The sequence below is a fragment of the Brassica napus genome, chromosome C6, assembly GCF_020379485.1.
Source record: "Brassica napus cultivar Da-Ae chromosome C6, Da-Ae, whole genome shotgun sequence".
Classification (NCBI taxonomy): Eukaryota; Viridiplantae; Streptophyta; class Magnoliopsida; order Brassicales; family Brassicaceae; genus Brassica; species Brassica napus.
Window position 1 is genome coordinate 10,475,657 of NC_063449.1, and position 11,880 is coordinate 10,487,536.

General features: G+C 42.2%; 1 protein-coding gene and 1 non-coding gene across 2 annotated transcripts; one reads left to right on the forward strand and one right to left on the reverse strand.

Moving 5' to 3' along the window:
- Positions 1-3,164: 3,164 nt before the first annotated feature.
- LOC106436457 (ubiquitin-like) lies at positions 3,165-3,536 on the reverse strand. Its single transcript, XM_022697515.1, has 2 exons — positions 3,371-3,536; positions 3,165-3,313 (listed from the first exon to the last, which is right to left on the reverse strand). The coding sequence occupies exons 1-2, from the start codon at positions 3,534-3,536 to the stop codon at positions 3,165-3,167; spliced, it is 315 nt and encodes a 104-aa protein (XP_022553236.1).
- A 5,459-nt stretch (positions 3,537-8,995) lies between these two features.
- LOC125589323 lies at positions 8,996-9,102 on the forward strand. Its single transcript, XR_007325511.1, has one exon. It is a non-coding gene; the product is annotated as a small nucleolar RNA R71 (small nucleolar RNA).
- The last annotated feature ends 2,778 nt before the right edge of the window (positions 9,103-11,880 follow it).

Here is an 11,880-nt window from a genome sequence, read left to right on the forward strand (position 1 = left end):
TGCACATCAACCTCATCAGAATAACAAACCCAGATGCGACCCAGCCGATGGTTGGAATAGTTGTGAACAAATTTCCAGCCCGGAAAAGTAGCATCAAACACTTTTCGAAAATTTTCCTCCTTTACTCTAGTCTCAATCAGACATCCGAAAGACAATTTAGCATCTTTTACCCAATACCGAACTGCCTTTTGTTTGCGTGGTTTGTTGAACCCACGCATGTTCCATGCAAAAATTGAGGACATCATAGTTTCCGGGAGGAAACCTTCTTGCTTGGCTGCTGACCCTTCTGTTGCTGTGCTGCGACCAGTACCAGATCCCTAGCTTTAACTGTGTGTCGCTTAGAACCTCTCCCTCGACCTCGTACCACGGTGTTTTGTTTTTGATTTGACGTTTTTGAACCGCCATTTGCTGGTCGCCGTGTCTGCCCCGTCAGACCAACTACATCACCTCCTTGTGGGTTCTTTTCCAATGCAACGTCCAAAGTCTCCTCTGCAGTATCACTCTGAGAGCTATCATCATCAGAAATCTCACCTTCCTCCTGTAGATCTCGAAGGAGCTGGAACCCGTTTGGTGAGTGGCAACTTTCCACTTCTCTGGCTGGTGAAGTTTTTCCACCGTTACCCGTCACTAAGGCCCATTTCTCCTGATCAGTGGAGTCCCCCTTCTCCTCACAGTCTGTCGCAACACCTGGAGATACTGAGACCCGCTCACCAGATAGGTTCCCCTCCTCCGATAGAGATTTAAGCTCTGCTAGGAGATTTGTTACGATCTCCTTACTAGCTTTCCCTGTGTCTTCATTCTTGTAGGGATCTTCAGATATTTCAGCGTCATTTACTATCAAATTTTCCTCATTCCCAGGTGGAGTTGTTTCTCTCCGGTTCTGGGCTTGACAATCCGTTTCACGATGTCCCCACCGCGAACAGGCTGGACAGCGAGGAGGGAGCCAAGGGTAGCTGATAGAGACTAGAGCGGGGGCACCTTCTCTGTTTTTGAAACTGATCTTGTTAGGTAACTGTTTAGTCAAATCAACTTCCACAAGAACTCGAGCCACATCCATACGTATACACCGTTCCGTGTTGGGATGGAGCTTGATGAATTTCCCTGATGTTCTGGCCAGGAAACTCAGGCCCTTCTTTGAATATAGATAACCTGGAACATTCAATAGATCAACCCACAAAGGCATTGCAGATAGATCCGGGGGGGAACGGGCTGTCTCTGGAGTCCACTCTCCCACCATCAAAGGCACTTCCGAGATATGCCAGAATTTACGGTTAAGAATCCTGTTTCTCGTGGCTGCATCCTCGATTCTGAACAAAACTGTCGTTTTTTCCTATGAATTGAATATCAATCTTGGATCTTTTCCCTGGTGTGTTCCAGATCCTGTTAACCGTAGCATGAATAGGACCGATGTGGGGAGCATCGTTCATAAAGTAACCCACAACAAAAGACCTCCATAAAGGATCAACACCTTCAAAAAGTTCCTCTGGAATTTCCACTTCTGCAACTCCATCTTCCACTACAAACTCTAGGCTTATGTTAGCCATTGATGACCCCGCAACAAGTGCAGAGGAGTAAGACACCTTTCCCTCCTCTATCTCTTCCTTCCCTTTACTGGAATCCGATTTAGGTGGATTCAGATCCTTGATGCCCTTTCCACCATCCGTTCGTGGAGACGCGATCCGGTCCTCCAGATCGATCTTCTTGCTTGTCCCCGCCCATGCCGCTGGAGAACGGAGCTGCTCCTCCAAGTCGATTTCGTTGTTTCTTCCTGCCCCTGCCGTAGAGGATGAGCCAGCGCCTCCGCCGTCTCTCACGCCTTCGTCCACCTTCGCCCCGCCGTCAACCTTCACGTCGACGTCCGCCTTCGCCCTGCCCTCAGCCTTCGTGTTGCCTCCATTATTGCACTTTTTGTCGTCTTCCGTATCGCCAATTATTTCGCCAATCATTTTCACCGAAACTTTTGCAAAATTATGTTCATCTTCACCGTCCTTATCATCAGGAATCCTAACAACCACAACAGAGTAATCACTAACGCTCTCGAACCTCCCTTTTCTGCAAAGTGGTAAGGCCTATTAACGATATGAATCTTAAACGGAATCTTCGCCTCCACCAACGGCTGATCAACGTCGCTCGCCTTCTTGTTAGTCGAAACGATATATAATTGGTTCGAATTTAAAATCCAGTAAATTTAACAAGAGTTATTCTTGGGTTCACCCCCTAGGATGAACCTTTACGTTCACCAACCAATAGAAAATTGTCATTTTAAATCTAGTATCTTTTAATTAAGGAAACCAAATAACTTGGCAAACTATATTATTTTTTTCAAAATAAAATTTAAAAATAAATAAAAATAATATATAAAAAACGAATTCAAAAAAAAAAGGTTGTCAACAAAACACTAAACCCTAAACTCTAATACTAAACCCTAAACTCAAATCCTAAACCCTAAATCCTTGGGTAAACCCTAAACCCTTGGAAAACACTAAACATGTTGTCAACAAAACACTAAACCCTAAACTCTAATCCTAAACCCTAAACCCTTGGGAAAACCTTAAACCCTTGGGTAAACCCTAAACCATTGGGTAAACCCTAAACCCTTAGGTAAACCCTAAACCCTTGGAAAAACACTAAACATTTGGATAAATTCTAAATTATAAATCTTAAACACTAAACTCTAAATCTTAAAAATAAATATTTTTTTTTTAAATAATCTTTTTTTAGAACTATTGTTATTTTTATTTATTTAATTTTTTATTTTTTATTTTAAAAACATAATATAATTTGGCAAGTTATTTTGTTTCCTTAATTAAAAGATAGTAGATCTAAAATGACAATTTTCTATTGGTTGGTGAACCTAGGGGGTGAACCCAAGAAAAAGTCATTTAACAATACCGAAAAGAAAAACGTAAAGCTCCTAGATGATAGAAGGCGGAGGTAAGATAACAATGACACACGTACCCTGACCTATTTGTAGTATATTTGGCAAGCTATTTGTTAGTTTCAATATTTAGATTGAAAAAGGTGAAAAACACTTCCATAAACTATGTATCAAAGCTGGTTTAGCTGTCAAAAACTCTTTCTCAGACGATTATTAAGAAATTGAAGTTAATCTCATTTAGACTCGCAACAAAAACAAGACCTCAGACGCAGTGACAAGTAAAGGGTCATTCCTTCTCGATGTTATAGTCTGCTACGGTGAAGCCATCGTGGAGCGTTCTGCTCTCATATGTCAGTCTCTGCTGGTCCGGCGGGATGCCCTCTTTATCCTGGATCTTAGCCTTGACGTTTTCTATGGTGTCGAAGCTGGCCACATCTGTTATGGATATGCTCTTTCCATTCAAATTCCTTACAAAAATCTGCATGAGTTAACTGATCCTAAGGTTGATGCTTTTGGAGCTAGCCGCCTCTAGGTTTATCGTCATCTTTCCATCCACAATCATTTTGGAAATCTTCGTGGCTTTACCATGAATAAGGGTTGTGTCTTCGTCTATTTTGAAGTCGATGGCTTTGGAGCTGTCGACTTCTACGTTTAACATTGTTTTTCCATCCACATTCTTAATAGAAATCTGCATTTAACCTAGTACTCGCAAGTGAAGGTACGTAAATAAAAGTTTAAGAACAAGATAATTTGAAAAACGTACAGAAAATCGAATTGTAAGACCAAAGATGATCCAACTTTTATTCTGAATCTAGCCAAATTTAATGGAATTCTTTGATTGTATATTGATATTAAGCAGAATATATATAGTACAAGGTATTATGTCAAGACCCTATAAAAAAAGGATACAAACGTATCTCTCTTTTTTTTTGAATCACCAAAAAGATAGAAACTTATCAAAAAAGTATCTTAACAAATATATATCAAAAAGTATATTGACAAAATATGTAAACTTATCTTCTTCTTTTTGAATATTTTAATTGGTGAGAATTTACTGAATTATATTATGTAACATCCCAACTTGGGATGTATGGAAATGTTCAAGAGGATTGATTTGATTATCTATATTATCAAAGTTGACTTACATTTTCCGTGAACTCCAGAATTAAGCGTGATTGGGCTGGAATAGTGAAAGGATGGATGACCTATTGATGTTAGGAGTTTTCAAGGCTCCTAAGACAAATGTTGTAGTATAGTGATTGTCGAACCAGTTCTGAGGGATATTAAAGCACCGAGAATGCTAGTACTCACTTAATCTAAGTGCAACCAATGATTTAGATGTGTTTTCAACTACTACTAATACTAGAAATCAATAACAGAATGATATTTTCTTGACTAAGGGAAAAGAGAACTCATGGGCATAGGGATCAGACCTTGGGTGATCAAGTATCAAACTAAGGATGGCAAATGATCAATCAAACTATCAACCTTAAGTCTAGACACAATTCTAAGCAAGCTCTATGTCTAGATGAATGCTCATTTGCTAACATATCTCAAACATCAAATGTCTTTGGTTGAATAATATGAAAGCAATCATTACTAACAAGTCTATTAGCTATCTTAGCATCTTTAACAACAAATGTCTTTGGCAAAGTATACTAAAAGCCTAGGAGAGTTGTCTCAGGCATTTCATCAAACACCTTTCGGGTGGGAAATGCCTATTGATCAACTTTTGAGTGGCCAACTCAGAAGATGCATTAGAATACTCTACTAGCAAGGAACAAGAATGATCTACACTAAAACATCCTAGAACTAACCTAATCACCCTTGATCTCCCTAACCCATGAATTCAAAAGGTGATTACTCACTAATCTCCATGATTCCTCTTAAACCCATATTGGATTTCAGATTAATCATGTAGAGAAATAGATAAGAAATCAACAAGAACACAAGAACATAACAATCAAAATCCAAGAGATGAACTTCTCAAGAGAGTTTTTGTGTATTTCTCAATAGATCCAAAGATAATCTCTCTGGTGGCTACAGAGTATTAAAACATAGGTTTAGAAAATAAAAACGTGCATCATGAAATGACCAAAAGGCCCTTGAGAAATCATAAGTTCGAGCAGAAATAAGACGCGGAGCGACCTCCGCTCGTCGCTCCGAGTAGTCGCTCCACACTTCGGGAGCGACCTCGCTGTGTCGCTGCGAGAGGTCGCTCCGGACTCGTTCTCGCGTTCCCGAGTGATGAAAATGCGAGCGACCTCCGCTCGTCGCTCCGAGTAGTCGCTCCATGCTTCGGGAGCGACCTCGCTGTGTCGCTGCGAGAGGTCGCTCTGGCTCCATTGTGTTGTCGTCATGCGATAGAAATGCGAGCGACCTCGGGGTGTCACTCTGGCCAAGTCGCTCTGGGCTTCGGGAGCGACCTGGAGTGGTCGCTCTGATAGGTCGCTCCGGGTCAGTTTTCGGCTTCCACCGGGATGAAATGGCGAGCGACTTCTCCGCATCGCTCTGGTAAGGTCGCTCTGAAAAGGCAGGTCAGAGCGACTTGCTGGTGTCGCTCCGGGAAGTCGCTCCCAACGCTCTGCTCGTCCAATGATCATCTTTACACCTCTTTCGAGCTCCAAACACACCCAAATGTCTCCGAGAACTCCATGTGGTACTCCAATACCTGATAAAGACTTATGTATGCAAAATGCAACCTAAACATGGCTAAATCCTAGTCTATATGATCAAAATGCACATGGATGAATGGATAAGATAATGGAAATATACAAGATATCAACTCCCCCAAACTTGTTCTTTTACTTGTCCACAAGTGAACTTTCTAGAACTCATAGGGAGAGAGGTTTGAAGGTGGGAGCTCATAGCCAAAAGAAACACAACTAGTACTCGATTCAACATCTAATCCAGCACGAGCACACTCTCTTATTACACTCTAGCTTCTCTAGGTCTATCTGAACTCTTTTCATCCCTACACTCATCATCATGCATCCACACATTCAAATCAACCAACTCTCACATTCATTAAGCACAAAACATCAGGTGAATTCTTGCAAATGGTAAGTTGGTCCAAGTCATTTGGTTGGGTGAGGGAAGACTTTTATTCAAGTGATTCAAGAGGTTCGAAACATAAAATCTTTAAGGTGGTTTACTCTCGAAACAAGTAGCCTTGACATTGCACATAATATATCTAAGAAAGGGATCAACTCATGCATACAATGCTCAATCTCCATTGTTCTACCCTTTTCCCAAACATACAATTACACAATCATTCTCAAATGCCAAACCCAACTCACATCTCTCACCAAAAGATCCTAAGAACATTAACTCCTTCTCTTTGAAATCTACAAGGGATTTTTCACAACCTCAAAACATTACTTAGCTCCTAACAACTTTGCTAGCCCCCTTTTCTTTCTTTTTCTTTTTTTTTTATTTTTTTTTTTTTTTTTTTTTTTTTTTTTTTTTTAGATGGGGGCCAAGACTTTTCATAACTTGAGCTAGAGGTTTTTCTACTTATCCCAATAAGACAATTCACTTAAACACAAAGAGTCATTTCTTTTCCTTTTTCATTGCTCCCAAATCATAATCACAACTCTCACCTCCCACCTATAGCTAGACAATAGAGTGCCCAATCTAGCAAGAATGAAGATCAAGCATTGTCGTTCCCGATACTCTCAACATTATGCACATGTAAGACTTTCCGAAGAAGGCCTCACTCATCAAACAATGAAAGCTTAAAAGGAGGGAAAGGTTTTGGGAGTGGTCTACCACTAGAGTTTGTCAGAATAAGATTGGCATAAAGGATGTGACAACTCAGGTGTGTATAGCCATGACTCAGTACACAAGGGACCATGAGCAAGAAGCATTAAGTTCGTTTAGTTCAAATAAGGTTGTAGTTGGCTTCAAAGACTGAGTTTCAGCAATCAACAAGTTTCAGGAAGAGTCTTCAAGGCTCGAAGCATACAAGTGTTTTTGAGAGGTGCATAAGCTATTCAGGTGCAAAGTAATGTTCTTTACAAGGCATTTCAAATCATTGCTCCCAATGCAAGTAATGCAACCTATATGCTCTAGACTCTCCTAGAAATGCCAATGATGCTAACTGAATGAATTTTTTTTTATGCAAATATATATGTATAATGCAATGCATGAGACTCAAAATCATCAAAGCAAACGTGATCAAATACTTGGTACCTCCCCCAAACTTAAATGACACAGTCTCTGTGTTGTCAAGGAGAGAGAGATACCCAAAAAGAGAAAACTAATATGCAAAAACGAAATGGTATATACAAGGGAAAGTAGTGGGTTACCTTCTATGGAGAATGAGTAGAGGGAGATGCTCCCTCCTCGTCGTCCTCAGGTGGTAACTCTTCAAGGTGCTCATCAGTAAGAGTGCCCATCTCTTCAATGTAGAAGGCTTGCCCGAACACAGTTGGTTTCTTCATTTTCTCCTTGATGTCAAAGTGGAGAACATGCCCTTTACCCAAATGGAGATCAATCGTGCCCTCTTTCACCTTAACAATTGCTCCTGCTGTAGCTAAGAATGGCCTTCCAAGAATCAATGGGTCCTGAGCCTCCTCACCCATCTCAAGCACCACAAAATCTGTAGGTATCTCATACCTTCCAATCTTCACAGGTAGGTCCTCTAAGATGCCCACAGGGTACTTCACTGAACGATCAGCTAACACCAGAGAGAGTTTACACTTCTTGTACTGAGTGAATCCAAGCTTCTTTGCAACAGACAAAGGCATCACGCTGACACTAGCTCCCAAATCGCAGAGACATTTCTCAAATACCATAGGTCCAAGAGCACAAGGTAGTGTAAAGCATCCTGGATCCTCTAACTTCTCTGGAACATCAAGCCTTTGGATGATGGCACTGCACTCATGGGTAAGAATCATCATGCTTTCCATTTCCTTCTTCTTTGCAGCTACAACATCTTTCAGGAACTTGTTGTATTGAGGAATCAACATGAAAGCATCGATGATGGGCATTGCAACCTGAGCTTCACTCATTTGCTTGTCAAACAAAGCCTTGTACTTCTCTAGCAGCTGCCTCTTGAATCTACCAGGGAATGGTAGTTTGGGTTCATAGGGAGGAGGAACAAAAGAATTCTCACTTGCTGGAGCAAGAACTTCACCATCCTTCACTGTTTTCTTCTCTTCCCCAACCTTTCCTTTACCCTTGGCTTCCACAATCTTCTCCAAGATTTCATCATTGATTTTCTCATCAACAATCACCACTTCATCATCTAAGTTGATGGCCACCTCCTCACCTAGTTTCTCAGCATCCCTGGTGAGGGTTGTAGGAGGTAACTGCTTACCACTCCTAAGGGTGATAGCTTTGGCCTCCTTGGGGTTTTGGTCAGATTTTCCAGGTAGAGATCCTTGCTGGCGAGTCTGGTGAGTGTTCATGGAAGCAAACTGATTCTCTAAATTCTTGACTGTAGAAGCAAGATGTGAGAACTTGTTGTTGAGCTCATTGTAGCTCCCATCAATCTTGGAATGAAGGTTTTTCAACTCATATCCAACATGCTTCTCACTTCTAGTCTGAGACTCCAAGATTTGTTTCAGCAGGGTGTCAGTGCTGCTCTCTTGAGGAGCAGAGGAACCAGATGAGGGGTTTTGCTGAGGTTGATAGCTGCCTTGCTGGTTGTTTCGAGGCGGATAACCACTCTGTTGGTTGTTGGGATAGGATTTCTGTTGGTAGTTGTTGTACTGAAAGTTTGGCTCTTTTTTGTACCAGCTACCATTGTTGTTGATGAAACACAGCTCTTCCTGACCTTCCAAACCCTCAACCTCATGGACAACAGGTGGTGTATCTTGGCTTGGGTTACCAACAAAGTGCAACTGCTCTTGTGTGGCTTTATCAGCAAGGAGGATGTCTATCTTATCCTGTAGAGCTTTCAACTCCTTCCTTGTCTGCTTATCATCTGTTCGACTGCTTCTGTCGTGGTCTCCACTGTAGACTGCATCACTCTTTACCATGTTGTCAACCAGCTCCTCTGCATCTTCCTCAGTTCTCCCCAAGAAGAACCCATTACTAGCTGTATCCAGTCTGGCCCTGTACTTAGGAAGAGCACCACGATAGAATGTGCTCAGCAAGCTCTCCTTAGAGAAACCATGGTGTGGGCATTGAGCTTGGTAGCCCTTGAATCTCTCCCAGGCTTCACTGAATCCTTCCAAGTTCTTCTGTTGGAAACTGGAGATCTCATTTCTCAGCTTAGCAGTTCTTGAGGATGAGAAGAATTTCTCCAAGAATGCTCTCTTGCAGTCATCCCAAGTGGTGATAGAATCGCTGGGTAGAGACTTCTCCCACTGACGTGCCTTATCCCCCAAAGAGAAAGGGAATAGCTTGAGCTTTAAAGCATCTTCGGACACACCATTGGTTTTTGACAACCCACAGTAGCTGTCGAACTTGTCCAAGTGGTCAAATGGGTCCTCTAGAGCTAAGCCATGATACTTGTTGTTCTCGATCACGTTGACGAGTCCTGACTTGACCTCAAAGTTGTTGGCTGCCACAGCCGGTGCTCGGATTCCTAGTCTATGACCATGAATGTTGGGCCGGTCATAAGTACCAATGGGTCGAGCTGCCCGCGGTTGGTGTTCTGCCCCTTGCGGTGGATCTGCCATATCAATATCCAATCTCTGCAAGTGGGCTTGTTGTTCTTCTTCTCTTCTAGCTCTAGTACACTCCCTCTCGAAAGCTCTGATGTCTGCTACTATTGGAGCTAGGTTTGATGGACCTTTGCTCGTCAAGTTCATACACCTGAAAGTGAAAGGTAGGTGAAGAAGAAGAATCAGTAACAAAACAAAATTAAAATGACTTAGTCTCAAGCAAGTGACTAAATCTCAATGTTTAAATCTACTCAGAATTTGGCAACGGCGCCAATTTGATGTTAGGAGTTTTCAAGGCTCCTAAGACAAATGTTGTAGTATAGTGATTGTCGAACCAGCTCTGAGGGATATTAAAGCACCGAGAATGCTAGTACCCACTTAATCTAAGTGCAACCAATGATTTAGATGTGTTTTCAACTACTACTAATACTAGAAATCAATAACAGAATGATATTTTCTTGACTAAGGGAAAAGAGAACTCATGGGCATAGGGATCAGACCTTGGGTGATCAAGTATCAAACTAAGGATGGCAAATGATCAATCAAACTATCAACCTTAAGTCTAGACACAATTCTAAGCAAGCTCTATGTCTAGATGAATGCTCATTTGCTAACATATCTCAAACATCAAATGTCTTTGGTTGAATAATATGAAAGCAATCATTACTAACAAGTCTATTAGCTATCTTAGCATCTTTAGCAACAAATGTCTTTGGCAAAGTATACTAAAAGCCTAGGAGAGTTGTCTCAGGCATTTCATCAAACACCTTTCGGGTGGGAAATGCCTATTGATCAACTTTTGAGTGGCCAACTCAGAAGATGCATTAAGAATACTCTACTAGCAAGGAACAAGAATGATCTACACTAAAACATCCTAGAACTAACCTAATCACCCTTGATGTCCCTAACCCATGAATTCAAAAGGTGATTACTCACTAATCTCCATGATTCCTCTTAAACCCATATTGGATTTCAGATTAATCATGTAGAGAAATAGATAAGAAATCAACAAGAACACAAGAACATAACAATCAAAATCCAAGAGATGAACTTCTCAAGAGAGTTTTTGTGTATTTCTCAATAGATCCAAAGATAATCTCTCTGGTGGCTACAGAGTATTAAAACATAGGTTTAGAAAATAAAAACGTGCATCATGAAATGACCAAAAGGCCCTTGAGAAATCATAAGTTCGAGCAGAAATAAGACGCGGAGCGACCTCCGCTCGTCGCTCCGAGTAGTCGCTCCACACTTCGGGAGCGACCTCGCTGTGTCGCTGCGAGAGGTCGCTCCGGACTCGTTCTCGCATTCCCGAGTGATGAAAATGCGAGCGACCTCCGCTCGTCGCTCGGAGTAGTCGCTCCATGCTTCGGGAGCGACCTCGCTGTGTCGCTGCGAGAGGTCGCTCTGGCTCCATTGTGTTGTCGTCATGCGATAGAAATGCGAGCGACCTCGGGGTGTCACTCTGGCCAAGTCGCTCTGGGCTTCGGGAGCGACCTGGAGTGGTCGCTCTGATAGGTCGCTCCGGGTCAGTTTTCGGCTTCCACCGGGATGAAATGGCGAGCGACTTCTCCGCATCGCTCTGGTAAGGTCGCTCTGAAAAGGCAGGTCAGAGCGACTTGCTGGTGTCGCTCCGGGAAGTCGCTCCCAACGCTCTGCTCGTCCAATGATCATCTTTACACCTCTTTCGAGCTCCAAACACACCCAAATGTCTCCGAGAACTCCATGTGGTACTCCAATACCTGATAAAGACTTATGTATGCAAAATGCAACCTAAACATGGCTAAATCCTAGTCTATATGATCAAAATGCACATGGATGAATGGATAAGATAATGGAAATATACAAGATATCACCTATCGGAAAGTAATTTGCGATACCGTGTGAGTGAGACCAAAGCACGGAAAAATTTCATGTGGTGATTGAAAGGTCAGTAAATATGACTTTCGAGCCTTTGAAAAATTTATGCACCGACCGTTGGAACGGGATGGTGCCCACGGGCTGAGAGAGCGGGCGTGGGTGGCCCTTTAGTCGTTGGCGGTCGGGACGTTATAAGTGTGTAAGAGCTGGTTAGCCTCTCGTTTCTGAACCGAGAGACGTCTTGAGATCTGTCATGGGGCGCAACAAGGACGTTACGTTCTTTGAGAAATGGTGAATTGTAACATCCCGAGTTGTGATAATGGAAAGACTTAAGAGGATTGACTTGGCTACCTATGTCACTAAAGTTGACTTACCTTTTCCATCACACAGCCGTTAAAAACTCCAGAGTTAAGCGTGTTTAAGCTGGAGTAGTAGAATGATGGGTGACATATCGGGAAATCATTCGTGTGCGAGTGAGGCCAAAGCACGGAGAAAAGTCATGTGGTGATTGCAGGATCCGTAAACAAT